Source organism: Phyllostomus hastatus, unplaced genomic scaffold (genome assembly GCF_019186645.2).
Source record: "Phyllostomus hastatus isolate PE091 unplaced genomic scaffold, TTU_PhHast_1.1 phas_scaffold_1674, whole genome shotgun sequence".
Classification (NCBI taxonomy): domain Eukaryota; kingdom Metazoa; phylum Chordata; class Mammalia; order Chiroptera; family Phyllostomidae; genus Phyllostomus; species Phyllostomus hastatus.
The window spans coordinates 3,305,718-3,325,183 of record NW_025334011.1 but is presented as its reverse complement, the minus strand read 5'-3'; the positions used below and the strand labels follow the sequence as shown (position 1 = coordinate 3,325,183).

General features: G+C 38.8%; 1 protein-coding gene and 1 non-coding gene across 2 annotated transcripts; both read right to left on the bottom strand.

The window, feature by feature from the left end:
• Positions 1-941: 941 nt before the first annotated feature.
• EREG (epiregulin) lies at positions 942-19,190 on the bottom strand. Its single transcript, XM_045857906.1, has 5 exons — positions 18,964-19,190; positions 7,474-7,560; positions 5,866-5,989; positions 4,868-5,017; positions 942-3,069 (listed from the first exon to the last, which is right to left on the bottom strand). The coding sequence occupies exons 1-5, from the start codon at positions 19,004-19,006 to the stop codon at positions 2,988-2,990; spliced, it is 486 nt and encodes a 161-aa protein (XP_045713862.1). The 5' UTR covers positions 19,007-19,190; the 3' UTR covers positions 942-2,987.
• On the bottom strand, positions 14,772-14,932 carry LOC123831398. Its single transcript, XR_006787919.1, has one exon. It is a non-coding gene; the product is annotated as a U1 spliceosomal RNA (small nuclear RNA).
• Positions 19,191-19,466: the final 276 nt, after the last annotated feature.

Here is a 19,466-nt window from a genome sequence, read left to right as displayed (position 1 = left end):
CTGAAAATATTGGGCAGCAAATTAAATGCCTTTTTTCCAAGTCTACAAAATAGATATTACAGCAAGTGACCAAGTGGATCAGACATAAGCTTTTACAAACTGCATTATTGATATCAATAGAAATTAGAAACTACTATGCATTTGTTGCATGAAAATATGTTATCTGAAGACAAATGAGTTTAGCTGTCTTCCTGAGGATGCAAAAGTCTGAGTTAGACACAGTCACACCAGCGTGCCATTTCTCCTATTGCTTTGACATTGACAGTTGGCAGAAAGATGAGAGCAAACAAAGCATCTAGAACAGTAATGTTCTATTGTATTATAAGTGTTCAATATATTGCATAAATATCAATTTTGAGGTTAAGCCTTTTGTACCAATTGATAGAACTTAATGTCTTTGGTTACAGAGTATGTGTCAGGTAAGTTATTGTGTGGCCTTTGTGGGAAGCCGTAAGTTATGCATTTATGCATTGGATTTACATTTGTTCTCAGTATGTTGTTTATAAATAGTCTCTTCTAGACATATGGTGAGAAATCTGTAAAATGAAAAAGATAGACTAACTGTGATCAAAATCTGCCCATTGCCTATAGGAAACAAGAGATGATAGCAATCATATTTTTTATTTTTGTTTAGTACTATCCTCATTAAGGCTATTAGATTTTACTTATTTTTCATGCAGAAACAGTGATCTGACTCATACTTTGTTATTCAATGAGCATTTCTAAATAAACACTTAACTTTTAGAGGCTGGTTTTTTTAAGACTTCTTTTTGAAAAATTTCTTTAAAGATCTTATATTTAGAGAGAGGGGAAGGCAGGGAAAAGGGAGGGACAAAGTCATCGATGGGAGAGAGAAACATCAACTTGTTGCTTCTTATACATGCCCCAACTAGGGACCAAACCTACAACCTGGGCATGTGCCCTGAGCAGGAATCAAAATGGCAACTTTTTGCTTTGCATGATGACACCCCACTGAGCTGCGCCAGTCAGGATTTATAAGCATTCTTAAACACAGATTAGAAACACCTCAAACTACTTACAATTAGATATATGACATGAGTTAAGATGCTTAAGATAAGCCAATATAGCTCCCTCTTTGTCAGTAAAATAAATAAATTAAAACTGATTTCTTGGTTAGTTAACACATACTCTTTGAGCAATCAAGATCACTTAAAATGGGTTTTTACATTTTGTTTACAAGGTCTTTGTTTACAGGGTCAATAAGTATGCACAGGATTTAAAATGAGTTCTTACACAGTACATTTGACTTCAGCTATATTAAATGGGGAACAGAAATACTCTTTTTGATCTCACTAAATTTTATTTTATTTCTCTTTATCTTGTTATTAAGTTTTATGTATTTTTGATAAGGCAACAAATGACTAATTCTGATTGATTGAGCTCATGGGGGTTTACATGTGAACATCTATATTCCCTTAATAGTAGAAACCAGATCCAGGACTTTGGATTAGAGTCATGTGAATGCACCAGCCAATATAACAGAGGGAAGGGTTCAGGAGGGAGCAAGTCCTAGCACCAAGCACTTCATTTTCTCTTGGTTGCCCTTGCATATGTCAGGATAAAGAGTAGAGAAAGGACAGACCGTCCCTGGCCAGGGTATAGTCCTATGCAATCCTGAGAGACTCTACCCAAAGGTCTAGCGTCAGTGAGACAGTCTCCCGTGAGATCCAATGCTGGTGGCAGCTGTGGCTCCTTATGCAGTTGCCCACGTACCCTTATTAACTCACTAAGACCATAGGCCCAGAGCACAGGAGAAACTTCAGTCTCTAACAAAAAATAAACAAAGGACAAAAAAATAGGGCCTGGTTTCATCTCAGTCTCCACAATAAGGATGAATGATTAAGTCTAAATTGGAAAAGCTTTCAAATAAGTTTGTTCATTTTATAAAATATATTGTGACTTACTTTTTCTTATTTTTCCCACAGCATCAAGATATAATCTTAAATGTGCAATTTTAAATTCTACAAAGAGCAACTTACTGTATTTTTCAAATTTAAAATATATTATGTAGAAAATAACTGCATTTATGTCTTTGGACAATATATATACGACTATTGTCTTATGCCTTAAAATAATGATTAGTCCATCAAACTTTGGACTGTGAGTTAATCTTAGAATTCTTCAGCAAAGTTCCAATGAAAATAAATTAAAAAGAAGCACAAATTTTGGCTTTTAGTATGGACTTCTTTATAATTATCTCATAGGCAACAGTTACCTCACATAAATGCTGTACAAAAAGGAGTATTGTGAAGCTATAAAATAACTACTATTATAACTACTATTTTAAAAGATAATATAAAATTAAGCTCTCAGTTCATTTCACTTAAGGAGAATCTGTTAGATGGGTGACTAGGACTCACAGGAACTGTGGGTTGCAATAGAGAATTGTCCACTTCCCCTCTAGGCAGGTAAACAGAGTTATAGCTGAGGAAGGGCCAGGAGGGAGTGGAGCTCTCCCAGTTTAGTTTGTTTCAAATGGGTAACGTATAGCACATGACTCACATTTGCTTCCCCCCAATTCCCATTGTATCAGATGTTTCAACACATGAACAGTGGTGCCAACCTATACATCAGATGATGGCATCATCAGACCAATGATCATTGCTTTGAGGAGTAGAAAAATATATTTATTAAATTGATTTGACCATGCATTTAGGCTTACAGAAATCTGCCACTTGCCAATACTTCCTGAGCAAGTTATGTGCAGCAGGCAAAGAAGCTTTGGAGCTTTCAATGAAGCATTTAGCCCAGGAAAAAATATATATCGATTTTCTTTCTATATTTGTTTGTGCACAGTATACAAGTAGTATGTCAAAAATAAAACAAAAGTAAAAATGTTTCTAAGTATACTAAAAATATGCCATTGTCAACAGCACATGTCCAAACATAAATATTATTAATAAAATAGGAATATTAACACCAACAGGCGTGCTGCACAGCCTGGCCCACGAGCGTGATGTCAGCATTCAGACTTGTGGCAGCGCCAGGTCCCCTGAGGTCACCCTTTCATATTCCTTCCTTGATTTTTCACTTTTTCGATTTCTGCACCTAGAAATAAATATTCAGAAATAAAGTGTTAGCACTGTATTTAACAGTAATAACAACAGAGTATGTTAACAAAAGGAACAAGTACATGGATTCAAAAGGTGTACCTGCATAGTGTTTCCAGAATGGCAAAGGAGCTTTAGGTTGGATAAGGAGAAATAAGGAGGGAAGAAGGAGTAGCAGTGTGTGGTCAAAGAATTTCAGAAGGAAATGGTGAAACAATTAAAGGAGTCCTCAGAGGCTTGAACCTTATTATGAAAATTGTAAAATTCCAGGAGTATGTGACCACATTTAAGCTACTTTGGTTCTTTTTCTTTCTCTTTCTTTCCTTCTCTTTCTCTTTCTCCCCCCCTCTCTCCCCCCCTCTCCCCTCCTTCTTTGTTTGCTTCTTTCCTACCTACCTACTAAGGAACCAGTACTTTGAATATTGCACTATATTATTACATTCCATCCATTACATTGACATAATGCTGTCACCAATAAAAAATAAAATAACCAGTATTTATTAGCCACTAGTTAGGTGACTGATAATGGCTAAGTACTGTACATTCAGTATTTATTTTATCCTCACATTTACCGTTACCATCTTCATTTTACAGATGAAGAAAGTGACATTCAAATACGTTATATAACCTGGCCAAGATCTCCCAACCAGGATTCATGATTCAGAATCATTCATTCATTTATTCAAGCTATCTTCCTAATATTTTGAGTTAATTTTCTACCCATTTTGGAATGAGGTACATGGTTATGTTTTGTAGAATAAATAATATAGTTAAAAAGTCTTTGTTTGGACTTAGTTCTGCCACTGGTCAAGTCCATGAGCTGGGGCGTGACAGTTCACCACTCTAGATGTCATTTCCCCATCCTCATGAAGGAAAGAACCATAGTCAGACAACTTTTAGGTGTGTTTCAGATTTAATCTCATTCAGTTCTGTGATCATAACTAACGAGGAAGGCATTATTATGCGATGGATACTTAAAATCAAACATGGGCAAAAATAAACCTACTCTTGTAAAAGTAGTGCACTTTCAGGCCTTCAAAAGAAGTGCACTGCTTTCAGGGAAAAAAAATCATTCAAACGTACACTGAACACTTTGTAACAGTTCCGAAATAAGAAGGATTTCCTGGAGACATTTTAAGAGAAGCTGTTACTAACTAATGCACACCATCCCCACACCCTGGTCCTGACCGGGACACCGTGGCATTACACATGACCATCCTTGAGGATGACCAGCATGCACCTAAGGATGGAGTGTGATTGTTTCAGAAGACTGACACGAACCATTTTTCAAATGTAAGCTTCTATAATTGTATGGAAACTTGTTTCTATTAGTCTGCCTTAAAGTTTAAGATACTAAGTATCTGGGGTTATTTAATTTACAAGGCTGTGTTTTATAAAATACAAAAATTTGACCCAATAAATTAGAGATAAATGACAAAGCATAACACTGGCATCATGGCTTATGGCTTACTTTCTCATGCTCTATCATCGTTAACATTGAGGGAGGTTCTGTGATTAATGCAGGATAAGGATTTGTACCTGCATTTTATAAAGGATTGATACTCTGAAGTTTGACTTGCATAAGGTCACATAGGTAGTAAGTAGCAGAGCTAATAGTAGAATGTTCTACTATTAGCCCAATGTTCTGCCACTAAAACTTTGGTATAAACATCATTGGTGCAGAGTCTACCTTATCCCTCTAAAAAGATACTCTGTCCACATTTTTAACTAGTTTGAGAGTCTACACTGTATAAAAGAATTTATAAAAACAGAGTATAAAAACAACACTGACTTACCACCTCCAGATGTAGTATATGGAGCCAGCGACTAAGAGAAGAAAGATGATGGTAAGAATCACAGTCAGAGCCACATATTCTTTGCTCAAAGGCTGTTGGACGGTTAAAAAGAAGTGCTCACATCGGGTGCCAGCATAACCCAAGTCACACCTAGAGGAAAATGCCAGAGAATGGTCCATTACTTTTTTTAAAGATTTTATTTATTTATTTTTAGAGAGGGAAGCGAGGGAGAGAGAGAGAGAGAGAGAGAGAGAGAGAGAGAGAGAGAGAGAGAGAGAGAAACATCAATGCACGGTTGCTGGGGGCTGTGGCCTACAATCCAGGCATGTACCCTGACTGGGAATCGAACCTGCGACACTTTGGTTCGCAGCCCGCGCTCAATCCACTGAGCTACATCAGCCAGGGCGGTCCATTACTTTTTAAAAAACATGGTTATGACTTTTGTACGAACTGATCCCATGCTGTAATGCAAGAAATCAGCGAGGTTTGCCGGAAGTTAAAAAATGAACTCAAAGACTGACCTAGCACTAGGCCAGCATGAATCAAAGGAGCTGCACACAGCTCTCAAGCTGAACTGGGGTGTGGAAATGGTGGTCTGGGACAGCTGCTAGTCTAGAATAGTGTTTCATGACTTTTTTAGGCTTGAAGTGCTTTTTGTCTGTATCAGTGGAATCAAGTCGTAAAACAGTAGCTGGTAAGTCCAGTGAAAAGATTAAAAGTTGAGCTGCTCTTGTGGCATTCGTGAGAGGAAGGCATCTGAAGCCCTCCCCAAAGCTGATAGAATTGATTGCACAGAAGTATCTGTGCAATTTGATAACTACTATTTGCCCCGTAATTAAAAAAACTCAATCAAGTTTTTAATAGTAGATATAAACTGCATACTCAAAGTACATATATTCTGCTCCCCATGTAAATATAGAGTAACTTTGAAAATTAAAAAATAAAGAAATATACATTTCAAAAACCTTTTTTGTGTGTTGTTTGTGGGGGGACGTTACCTGCAGTGAATTTCTCTCATGTCCACCAGGTAGACGCACTCTCCATGCAAACAGTAGCCATTCGCGTCAGGGCTGCACTTCATTTTCGACACCTGAGCCACACGTGGAACATTTCTCGTCTGAGCTGTGAAGAAAATGGAAAGTTTAATGCATTCTGTTGACTTCTCTGAAGCACAAAACACCCTCTTATAATAGTAATCACTAATCTACTGTAACGAAGCAGATCAGGTCACCAAAGGAGAGGAAAATTTTCAGGAGTAGAAAGTTACTCTAGTTATCACATTCCCTAAACAAGAAACAAACACCAGAGCCCAAAGGAAAGTATCCAACAGACTAAACCAGAGAAATGTGGGGATTTAATTATCAAAGAACAACATTTAAAGATAGAGAAAGTAAGTCTAGGACACACACACACACACACACACACACACACACACACACACACACACTGCTACCCTCCACAGTTATTCACTTAGCCAAAGTGTGTCTAAATTTTTTAATCTCAAAATAATTCTGAAATTCATTATTCTAAAAGTACCTGTAAGCTGAATGCATTAATTAATTAAAAAGAGCTCAATTCTCTATTGGCTTTGAAGCTAGTAAGGCTGGTTTCTGTGTACTTTCTAGAATTTTTGAGCTTACCATAGAAGAAATCAATCAAAGCCTCCCAACTTCTCTATCAATGAGACCTGAACCGGAAGTAGATGAACCCTGAATTACAGACGCCTTGGTTAGGCCACTACAACTGAGAAAATAGGAGCACTGTTAGAAATAGTGTTGCAACTTACATGTAAAATTCACTTTGGGATTATTTTAGTTACTAAAATGTGAAGAACGTTTATAAAATATTTTTTAAAATTGTATCTTAATTGCAACACTTTTGTTCAAAAAGCAAAAAAAAAAAAGAAAAAGGAGAGGAGGAGAAGAGGGCAGCAGACTAAACCTCCAGAAAGCCCAATGATGAAGGCAGACAAGAGAGGAGCTGAAGTTGTGCAAAAAACATCTTCGTTCCTCAGCGTAAATAATCCTTGTCTCGGCAGCTCAGGGTAACCCTTGACTCCATTACATGAGCACCCTTGCCTAAATATAAAGCAGGGCCACGTTCAGAGTGCTCTAGGGTCCTCGAGGGAAAAAGACGGAGCATCATTCACTCTGCACCTCTATGCCTAACCACCATGTTTGGCACATAGCACATGCTCCATAAATGTTTCTGAATAAGTGCTGCGACTAAAAAGACAGGATATCACTTGTTCCTGTTACAAAAAACAACAAAAATACACTGATTATGTACTGTGTACAAAGTTTAAACTTCCCTATTTTGCCTGGGATCCAGCCTCTAACAATGTTTCACAGCAAAGCTCTGGAGAATGGCCATAGGGAATCTGATTTTCTTGTTCCCTATCTCTTTAAGATCAAATTTCTCCATATAGCTAGAGGAACTACCCCCAATTAGTTCTTTACATAAGTTTTCCAGATTGTTAGTTCATAAGGGGGTTAAAAATTCTTTCGTTAATACAGTAGCTGTCATATATGTACAATCTTTGAGTTTTTACATTTTTGTTCAAAATGTGTAACCTTTTCAAGCACTGTTGACAAAGCTGGGCTTACCTGAGGCTGCGCAGTCATCCCCAGGTTCTCCAGGGGCACATGAAGGAACCACAGTTGTACTGAGCACCGCTTGTAGAAGGTGAAAACCTGTTGATGAAAGAATTGAATATGTAATTAATGCTTCAAGGAGAGAAAGCTTGGTCAGATTTCCACAAAACTGCAGTATTGATAGAGTTGTTTAAATTAATTCGAGAATTGATCCATCAAAACCATTGAAGAAAATGATTCATGGAAACAGGCATATAATTGAAAATGAACCCCAGCTCATATTCAAGAGCAAAAGCTTTGGAACTATATTCACAGTTAGAGATTTAACCTGCTTTAGTGTCTCACAGGAACATTTCAAAGACCTGATTTTGAAGTTTGATATCCTAAGAAGCTTAGAAGTTGGAACATTGTAGCCTCTCCAATGTTTTACTCCATGTTAAGCTCAAAGCAATGCTCCAAGATAGAACCTATCACACAAAAAAGCTTCAAATAAGAATTAGGTTCTACTTATGGTACCAACTATATAGGCTCTCTGCCTAAGATATATTTGCTGTTGATTTAAGTGTCTAAATTACTCTTTGCATTGTAAAAGGTAACCTAAACAAAGTCAGAACATATCTAATGTGGGGGTGAGCACACATGCTCGATGAACCACACCGAGCCCTAGAATGCAATTCCTATCAGCCTGGGAAGCATTTGAACACCACAAGTCTCCCATGAAAAGATAAATATTGGAAAATAAGCACCAGAATGACTCAAGTAGTTTCTGAATTCCATAGAAAGCGTTAGAAGGATTTTAATTGCACAGATACTTATTAGAGAGAGTTTAGTCTCAGCTGTTTAAGAATTAGTTATTTGTACTTCAACCACTCTTTCTGGTCTGTATGAGTAATTGTTACATAAATATAAATGGTAGTAACATTGGCAGTAGTTAACATTTCTTGAAAATGTACTACATGCAAACATCTTTCTATCCTCCTTATTTATATTTTCTCATTTAAACATTTTATTGACTCTCTGATGAAGGTACCCATGCTGCTATTAGACACACGAGAAAACTGAAACATAAAGAGTTTAAGTAACTTTCCTAAAGGTACACAGTATTGTTCTTCATGGACCATGTTACAGAATTTGGAAACAGACAACAATACTAGAGTACAATAGACAACACATGGAAGGAACAAGTATAAATGTAATTGAAGTGATTATTTAACCTCAAAGGGAGGCAACAAAGTATGATGAAAAGGCAATCCTGGGAGAAAGCTATGTGATTTATTTCCCTCTCTTAGAGTTTTTGGGAGAATTGAATAAAGATGTTTTTTTGAAATGCCTAGCACACCAGATTCCCATCAGTGTTCCCTGTCACTCCTCACCTGGCCTCCAGTGTCAGCAGTAAGGGTGGGTAGTGCCCCCTACTGGCCTGTGACAAAGTCATAACATCTGCAATTGGGTGTTTTAAACAATGATTTAACCCATGTAATACAGGACTTTATTTTTTTCTCAGAGAAGGCATGTATCTGTTAAGCAAATTGCATTCTTTTTATTAGCATCATAGTTCATAATTTTGTTTCAAACTTGATACTTGTAGCAATCCTGTGAAGTAGTTACTAGCCTCAAACAACCTCTGTGCAGTTAAATTAAACGTCTTGTCTAAGACCAATTATCCAGTGACCATTGAAGATAGGAGTTAGAAATGTATTTTTTGACATTGTTTCATAATTTTTGGATTATTTGAAAATACTTTTTGAAAAGTTTAAAACTATCTCCTCCCCCTTCCATATTTCTACAACAATATAAATGCTGTTTCGATTACTCTTATAGGAAAAAATATCATCTTTGTTAAATAAGAAAAATGACTAAAATTTGGATTTCATTGTCAGCTGAACAGTGATGAAAAAAGATGACTTTGTCCACATAGTTTTTCATGGAGAATGAGCTGTAATCTCATCCAAGTCAATTTTGTTCTACTTCTCAATATAATTTTGCTCTGTGCTTTAATGACTAAAAAATTAAACCTTTTAACTTATACAAACTGGAGTTCTAGATTTATGTTTTTACATCCTTGACCCCCTTATTCCCCCATGCTTCTGCAGCTGAGGACTTCTTTGGAGGCAGCCCCATCCATTGTGCAAATGTACATTTGAAGCACATTTCTTTATCCTTTGCAGAAATCAGAAACTAGCCTCTCCTGTTTGGAATTGCTCCCAACTGCAATCTGGGACTATTTTAGAATCCAGCTAATTGTTTGGGGGTGTTGCTTCTCAGTGTTTTGTTTTGTTTTGTTTTGTTTTGTTTTGTTTTGTTTTGCTTTAAGGATTCTAGTAGTTTGTTAGTTTTTCCATTGTTGGAAACTTTGTTCCAGTTGGTCAGGCCACAGGTGAAATATTTGTCTTTGTGAATTAAAGAATGTTCAGTGCAGGGTGTGCCTCCACAAAAACTGGGCTCTCCTAACCCGTGACACTCCCTTGGACACAGTCCATCTCTCAGGATGGTTTCTGTGAGACTTGCTGCATTAATCCAACATCTGGGTATTCTACAGATGAAATTGTAAATAATTTTAAATGTTACCCTCAACAGAAAGTGTTTAGACTTCAGTTCCATCATGGATGTATATAGCCAATAAGATACCAACATTGCTTCTAAATCATGGGTTCATCTACATAGCTCTACTGCTTTAAAACAGTGATTCTCAAGTGTCCCTCCACCTCCCCTCTGCCCCAGGCCCTTGCAAACTGGGGTAGAGGAGTAAGTGGGAGTGATCAAAAGATCGAAAAACTGCACTGTAGGAGATTCTTATATCTACTACCCTGTTGCTTTTAAGAATCACTCACTACTTGTTATTTTAAAGTAACATAGGGAAGGAACAGATGTTAAAGTCATATTCATATACATATTTTTTAATCTTTTGGCTTTCCGTGACATTAATGATCTCTCTAAGAGTCAACTATAAATATTACACTTGAGTTTTGGTCCTTGACCATGGGTACTGCTAAGAAAAAATTGGCTATGGTACTGAAAATTTTGGGTAGCACTGGTGTTTCAGAAAACAGATCTAGTGGCAAGTTTATATTGGTAAATAATACATGAGGAATTCTGCACAAGGTAATATGGGATAAATAATTTATAAACTCAAAATTGTCAGTTAAAACTTTTACTTCAATGCTTCTATGAAAATCAAAATCCCCTTAAAGTCATTTTTTTTTCCTGTCCAATTTCCAAGTGGGTTTTAGGATTCTGAAGCTCACCTATTCTTCTCTCTACTGTCATCTTTCAGAGATTGTGCTGCAGTGAAATCTCCAAGGTGCCAGCAGGAAGTGGTGTCAGTGACTCACAGGATACAAACTACTTCTAACCTGTGAGTCACGGCCAGGCCTACACCCTTACACAATATTGGGGACCATACACACGGGGCAGGTTGAGTGCTATCACCTGAATGGGGGGTGCACTCAACACTGTGGGCCCCGGGGCACCAAGACGGTTTATGCAACAGCAAGAGGAATGCCTCACACCAGAGATGTCCTTCTATTGCACCTGGTTTCTTTTGACCTTGCTTTTTTTGACCACGGGGAGGGGTTCATCTAAAAGGAGGCAGGGACTTGCTCCCTGGCCTACCAAGTCAAGTCAGCAAAATCAATGGCAATTTTCAGGGATAAAAATGGTTCTCCTGAAAAACAATCGAGCACATAAAAGTGACCCAAAGTAAAACGAAATAGGTTACAGAATGAGAATGGAAATGATTTTCCTAATTTTACTTTGTATAATGTGTAGAACAGAACAGCAAACTCATAATAAATCATAGTATTTGCCCAGCCCAACTAGGCATCAAAATCACTTTGTTCACACTTTTGCTGCAGTCTCATACAAGTCTACTCATGGACTGTTAGTTTTCCTGCCTCTTTCACAGCAGTCTGTAATTTTGGCATTTGTCTGTAACATAGTAGACAGGTTAGATCTTGTATGCTTTGAAGAGTGAACACGCTTTCAGCATTTCCAGATGCCTCTCGTTTAAATTACATTCCACTATTAGACATGGTCTCACTGCATCTTAGTTAAAACAACTAAAATCTGTATTACATTACATAATGTAAAAAACTACTCTCGGTACTTTCTGGTAACATCCTACATTTCATATATTTGTAAATAACCTCATCATTGTTACTAGCAATCTTTCTCCTCTTACAGTTTTTCCATGTTAACCTTTTAACTAAGCTTCATTAAAAAATGAAATGTAAAAGCCAATTATAACTGTTTGAAACAGGATGCAACCAGAGGCTGATGTCATAATGGTTACAAATAAGTGTGTCTTTTAATTTTGACATTAAAAGACAGCCGTAGGATCCTCATTACCAAGGGGCAAACAAAGATTTAATAGGCCATGTTTTTCAATTCATGAACATTATACTCTTCAATTTTGCTAGTAATTTCTAAATCATACTTCAAAGTGCTCATATTTTAGTAATCATACAAGACTATTCTTAAAACTATTCAAATCAAGAGTCAATACTTTGCAATATAAGGGTATAACTTATTTTATCCTAAAATAGACTTAAAGATGTATCTTGTTCATAATGGAAATATTTTCATAATGTGAGAGAATGCATATCAACTGTTGTGTAAATGTTATATTTTTATTAATCTGAGTATTTAGAATTTGGGAACTAAAGAGCTCCTAATATGGGACTTGCAGCTCCTAAAAGCCAAAGATTCATTTCTAGAGTATTATTTCAAATGTCTTTTTGGGAAAATATTTTTTTCTTCAACATAGTGTTATATGGGAGGGGCTTTTTATAACCCTTTTTACCTTCACTCTCTCCCATCTTCCTTCTCATACCCATCCCTGTAGACCAATCCAGAACTTTCAGTCACTATCACGTTCCTGTTTCAAAAGAAACATCCCCTAAAGGAGCAATAGTTTGGATTATGACTGTTTGCCTTCTTCTCATTATGGTCATATTATGGCCTGAAGCTTTGAATGTGTAATGACATTTTAAGAAACATATTGGCTATCATCCTATACATTGTTTATAAAGTCCTATTGCTAAAAATGAATTTGCAAAAGAACAAAGTTTTAATCAGTGAGCAACAAAAAGAGGGGGGAAATGAGTACACAAAGGTAATTTTAAAAGTCCAAAAGCTAATTACTCTTCATTCAGCAAATCCGCATAATGCCCCTAGCACATTTGAAGCTGCTAAAAATTTATTTCATGAAATATATTTTTGGTTGAACTGGCGACCTCAACTTCAGTAAGAAGTACACATGCATCTGTAGTGTGATGCTCACGTGGGAAGGACTGAGTTCCACCCAATAAATAAAAAGAAGAGAGCAGCTTAGCCTTTACTTATTTTAATAACTATGCACCTCAAATTATATGTGCTCAATAAATATCTATTGAGGTTTAACTGTGTGCAAGAAATGAGCAAGATGCTGAAAGGAAAATTGATAGGAAGGATATAGCTCCTGTCCTAAATGGATTTAATGGGACTGGACACCTGGGAGTGGAAAGGAAAAGAGAAAATTCATAGATGATGCCGAGATTCAGGGTAAAAATACAAAAGAGGGCGGTGGCACTAAAAGAGTAGAAAACAGGCAGATCAGCAGGTTTGTGGTGGTGCTTGCTGCTGGTAAACATGAGTGGAAAACATTATGAGTGAAGGAACTAGAGTTTGTAGTTCATATAGCATCTATTTATATTATATTTATTAGGTTATATTATTATATTAAAGAATGGAGTTGATGGAGTTTATTTGAAAGTCATACAAGAAAATATGACATTTGAAGATATAGGAGCCACTCAAATGTTTCAAGGGAAATAGGATGGAATGGGAAAATAATAGAACACTGGGAAACAGGCGGTAAGGAGTGAGCAATGGCCAAGAAAATTGGGGGGAAGAGCCCTGGCTGGTGTAGCTCAGTGGATTGAGCTCAGGCTGTGAACCAAAGTGTCGCAGGTTCAATTCCCAGTCAGGGTACATGCCTGGGTTGCAGGCCGTGACCCCAAGCAACCACACATTGATGTTTCTCTCTCTCTCTCTCTTTCTCCCTCCCTTCCCTCTCTGAAAATAAACAAATAAAATCTTTAAAAAAAAGAAAGAAAGAAAATTGGGAGGAAGAAGAAGTTCAGTGTTGTGGGAGGCAAGAGATTAGAACGATCAAAGGAGGCATGGGGTAGTCAGCAAGGCAATGATAAAAGAAGAAAGTTTGAGTGACTCCATCACAAACAAATTTCATCATTATTCATGGAAAATGGTGCTAAAATCAGCCATAAAAATTGCTAAGTTGATTTTTTAGCACTAGAATTGGTTTTATACTTTCATCCAGCTTACTATCAGTATTAATTGTCTTGGTAATTTAAGCATTGATCATTCAAACTGTGAATTACGAGTGCCAGTGTGTTACAGCAATGGAACACCCATTGGACTTGGGACTCTCAACCCAGAGTTTGCCAACCTGGGACGTTTGGCAATGCCTGGAGACGTTCTTGTTGTCACAACCAGAGTGGCCAGGGTGATACTGACATCTAGTGGGTAGAAGCCAGGGTTTGCTGCTGAAGATCCAGCAATTCCTGTAGGAAGGCCCTCAACAAAGGGTTATCCAGTTCATAATGCAGATACACCCAAGGCTGCATTACACTCATGAGCTAAGGAGTCAGTTCTAGCTCAGATACTAATTTAATTTTCCTGCAGCTGAGTTTTCTTATCTCTGGAAACAGAAATCTAGGAATGGAGTAGATAAGCGAGGAAAATGGAATTTAGATTAGATTACTCGAAGGTTCCTTCCATTTCTAAAACAATACTTTTTTTTACTGATTATCCATCATTCCGTCATATCACTGATCAATCTCTCTCTCTCTCACCCACAGTTTATGTAATTTAAAATATGCTTAAATTTTGTAAGGCAGACCACTAGTGACTATAGACCACACTAAGAGATAGAAATGGAGAAAAGAGGGAAGAATAATTATTAGGTTTTATCAGCAAACAACAAAATTGAATTTTCAAAAACTATTGCTTAAGTCTCAAAATATTTAGCTTCTCAAGCACATTTTCAAAGAACAGCTGGATGAGTCAAATCATAGTGGTGAGAATTCTAAAAGTATCAATCTAATCATTCATCCAACTAACACTTACTGAGTGTTTCATATTAGCCTATCATAATGTAAATGAAAACAAAAAAGTGCGGCACCAGTAAGAAGAGACAGGGCTAGATGCACACAGTGTGACTGGGAAGTGCAGAACCACAGAAGCAGGAGAGGTGCAAGAACCGTGGGGAGGAGAGGCTGCACATTCACTCATTTCATTTTATATTTTGCCAGGGGAGAATGAGAACATAGTCCCCCACTACCACAAACTATGAAGTCGAGTTGCTCACGTTTGGGGAAATCGCAAGGGTCTGCACATCGAGAGTGCAGTGGATGTGCCTGGCCCCGGGAAAACTTTCGTAATCATGGCATCGCCCCTGCCAGGTAAGTATGCACATTGACTTTTGAGTGGTGGAAGAAGAAAGGTGGAGGCGGTTATCAGAGAACAGTCTTAAAGGATGAGTAGAACTTGTACCAGAAGTGAAGAGTGAGTTGGGGGCGTCCACAGCAGAGGGTCAGCACCTTCAAACATAAAGCCTTTCACATGGGATGACACTTCTTTTTAAGTCTGTTTTTTCATTTGCAAAATGGGAATAATAACACCTTTCCCAGTTAAAAGGGAATTATTGTAAGGATCAAATGAAGTATTCTGTAAGAAAGCACTTGATGATGATGATGATGATACCTCTAACTTTAAAAGTGATTTTATTATTTTCTAATGTCATCCAATTTATTAAAACCATGTACAATAATCTGATAGCACAGGTATTATGAACTATTTTACAGATGAGCAAACTGAGGTTCACAAAGGAAAAAGTCTTTCTGAAAGTATCAGATAAAAGAACTTGGTTGTGAAACCTATATTCTACACACCGACTGTCTCTTGATTCAAAACTATAAAGTTTGGCATATATAAATATGTGAGTATATATATACATATCAATATATATACATATATATGCATATATATGACAGTGAGGCTTTTTCCCTTACATGGAAGATTTTCAAGAGGATTTGTATTTAACTCACTTTCATGTCTCAAATTTAAAATTTAGGATTTTTGTCCTAAGAAATTAAGGGTTAACATTTTTTCTGGACAACTGTAAAAACATTTTGTATATCATAAATAGTTAATTAAATCATTACTTTAACCTAGAATGTCTCTGAACCTTTATTTGCCCTGTAACTTGACACCCAGTCTTACATAACGCACCACCAGAGGACACTGAGTCTGTCATATTACTTCATTTTCTCAAAGCTTCCAGTATTGCCATACCAAGGCCATGGCTGTCAGGGTGCTCCTCCCCAGGGATCTCTCCTATTATAGCTTTGGAGAGTCTTCCCATTGTCTTCTGAAGGAATGTTTCCAGCAGAAGTTACAACCATATTAATGAGACGATTTGCATAGGTCGTCTAATTCAGAATAAAGACTTGCAGATGAGGAAACCACACCTTAATTTATAGTCTCTTTGAACAGGACTTCTTACATGGTATTTGCATCTTTTGGGTGATAATTAACCAGGAAATAGGAAATTCTTAGGCAAAGATGTACAGAATACATTTACTCTTGCCATTTACCCAAGTTTCTTCACTGAGCCTTAGTTCCTCCATTTGTCAAACTGGGCTAATCCCACTGATCTCACACAGCTATTTTAAGAAGTAAATGATATGCTATGTGTGAAGCACCTAACACACAACAGGATTGGCTCACATTAGGCATTTGGTAACTGTTAGTTCCCTTCCCGGCTCCTGGATTTGGCCCCCAGTGCAGAACCACGCACCGCAATTACCGAAGTTGTTCATATGGCAAGATGATGCGGAAGGCGGCTAGGACACCCAGGTCAAAACCAGAAAGGAGAGGCCTGTCATCACGTTTGCTGCCTATGATGTGTCATCTCAGGTGAGCTAACATTCAGGCAGCTCATAAACTCTCAGACAAACAGAAAAGATCTGAGGAAAGTCAATCTCTCACTGAGATCTGTGCTTCTCATATTTTAGAGGAAAAGTGTTTATATTCTTCTCAATCATCTGTCATTGTACAATGAAATAAGGATAAATTGTCTTGGAGATATCACTCAGGAACATGCTCCCAAGACCATCTGGGTATCAATGAAAATGTTTGATTTGAGGTCAAGAGCCCCCAAACACTAATTGCTGAACTCCAGATAAAAATGTCTCCTCTTTGCTCTGGTACAGACACAAGATTAGAAATGATAATTCACCTCTAAAATTGTTGACTTTTTAAAAATGTGTTATCTAGTTTGGGGAACTCAACCCTTTTTCTTATGTTCTGTAAATTGAAAAATGCTGGCACACTCCCGTGTGAATTTTCCTAGTTTCGCCCTGCTTTTCTATGGCAACTTGGGTTATGGTTTCCCAATATATATAGTAAAAACATCAATATCAAATAGTTAATAAAATTGAAAAATAATCAAATGATTGTATGAGTATGCAGCAATTTACATCTACATGTGTTGGAGGCAGAGTATGGAACTGAAGATGTCTATATTTTTCCACACTCATAAAGACATATAAATTCCACAAAAAGGCAATAATACATGTTTGCTGAAATCTAAAATAAATGAGAATAGTCATTTGGGAAAAGCATATCTAGGTAATCATTTGAGGGGGGGAGAGACAATTTCAGAAATAACAGATGGCTTCATCTTTTTTCCATGTGCTTTAGAATAAAACTATTGGACTTGCATACTTGCATAGACTGTAGAGATATGACATAAAACTTCAAACAGGAACTCTCCTAGTGGCAGAGAAATATCTAAACGCACTGGGAAAACAGAAACTGACCTAGCTCATTTGGAAATGGGCTTGGCAGCTGATGAAATAAGTGAACTGTAATTAAGTAATGCAATAAAGGAGTTAAGCACTTTCATGACAACAAAAACACACACAACATACACTAGGTGGGTAGTAACCAGGTTATTCATAGGTCCTTGCCGTCTGCAATTAGAATATTCAGTGAGCGTCCCAGAACAGACACTCACATTGTTCAGATGAAACCTTTACAGGGGTTGTGGTGGGGGAAGTGCTAAGCCATTCTGACCTCTAGGTTAATTTCTAACTGCAAGAAGACTGCCACCTTTCCGATTTTGTTCTTCTCACAGAGATTTCAAAACACAGATTGCAAAGCCACATTATTTACTGAGAATCTTCCACCAAGTCCTTCACGAAGTTTTGATAGAAACTAGAGATCCAATTTCCACTTACCTTCCTGAACTTGGACAAGTTCCACTATGCATAGCATGCATTTTATTAGGTCTCACAATCCCTGAGATAAGGCGTGTCGAAATAATAATTTAACTGTCACATCCTGCACAGGTAGGGAAGTAGGTAGGGGAATTCGCCTCATTGCAAGTCCAGAAAGAATGTGAGACTGGCAAGTTTTGTTTCCGTATTAAATTTTCATATACAGCTCCAAATTCCTTTTGAAGTTTAAAAGACTAAGGAGAAGTGATATATATTTTCAAAACCCTGAAGGTTATATAAGGATTCTTTTCCTTCCTTCCTTCCTTCCTTCCTTCCTTCCTTCCTTCCTTCCTTCCTTCCTTCCTTCCTTCCTTCCTTCCTTCCTTCCTTCCTTCCTTCCTTCCTTCCCTCCCTCCCTCCCTCCCTCCCTCCCTCTCTCCCTCCCTCCCTCTCTCCCTCTCTCTCTCTCCTGTAGCACTAAATATTCTCAAACAGGACAATGACAGGCATTAAAGCGCACTGAGCGATCACAGGTTGTGGAATGTGCGCCCATGAGAAGCTGCTGACCAGCCATCCGCCGCGGGGACTCAGGGGAAGGTCGAAGCTGCCGGTGCTAGGGTGGATCGGCAGCGAGTACCCGTTCCAGGTACAGCGGGAACTGCGTTTTAATTCCGTGGGGTCTGGAGCTCCCGCAAACCTCACATCCGCACACGCCAGCGCCCCCAGAAGCTTAACCAGGCTTGATTGGAGCCCTGAGGGCAGGGGCGGAGGAAACGCACTCCTTCCAGGGGCTCTGCTGGGCGCGAGTCTGGGCTCTGCTCACGGCCCCCAGCCCGCCCCTTCCCCGCAACAGAGAAAACGAGACTGGAATGTCCACAGTGCATCCTGGTCTTTGGATTTCTGGAACAGCAAATTTACAAAAGCAAAAAAAAAAAAAAAATCTTTACGACCTTTTTTATTTTGCTTAATACGGAGCTATGCTAATTCATGCATGACAAATATACCGATAATTAATTTATCGAGGAAAAGCAGTTTTAACACCAGTTCCCCTCCTCCCGGACCCCATCCATTCCAACCCCAGCTGGCGGGAAAGACGGGCTTGCACTCTGAGACCTCACGGTAAGGAGGCACTTCAGGCGGGTGGAAAACTCCCCAGTGGTCAAATGACAGACGGAGCGCCGGCTGCTCGAGCCCCTCCTGGCGGCGGGCGGGCGCTTACCCAGGCCGAGCCGCAGCAGTGCTCGGACGCCGTGAGACTCCATCCTGCTCCGGGCGGTGCTCGCTGGAGCCCCTGGGCTCTCGGGTTGCGCAGCGGGCGGCGGGAGGCGGGCGGCGCAGAGGGAGCGCACCTGCCCTGCGGGAGCAGCGAGGTGGCGGGGCTTCGGATGGAGCGCAGCAGAGGGACTGGAGGGCCACGGGTCAGCCGCGTCCTCCGACACAGGCCTGTCCGGCAGTGGAGCTCAGACGCTCGGCGGTGCGACCTTTATAAGTCTTGGGAGGAGCCTCGCGCTGAGGACTTACTAGCGGGGCGAGGAGCAAAGTGTCCAGAGTTTCACAACCCTCCCCAGGGGAGGAGTGGCCGGAGCGTTGTCCGGATGTCATCCTCCGCATCTGAACACCTGAGAGAGTGGTTGAGGAATGAATAAATGACCTCCTGGTTCGCTGGGGCTACTCCCCAAACTTTTCCATCTTCCCCTCTGACTCCTGCGGGTGGAGGTGGGG

Excerpts from the sequence above, each read along its gene's own strand:
- EREG (XM_045857906.1), bottom strand. The coding sequence starts at position 19,006 with ATGGAGTCTCACGGCGTCCGAGCACTGCTGCGGCTCGGCCTGG. Across the intron at positions 7,561-18,963 it reads ACTGCTGCGGCTCGGCCTGG|GTTTTCACCTTCTACAAGCG; the intron begins GTAAGCGCCCGC and ends TTTCATCAACAG. Across the intron at positions 5,990-7,473 it reads GGATGACTGCGCAGCCTCAG|CTCAGACGAGAAATGTTCCA; the intron begins GTAAGCCCAGCT and ends TTTTCTTCACAG.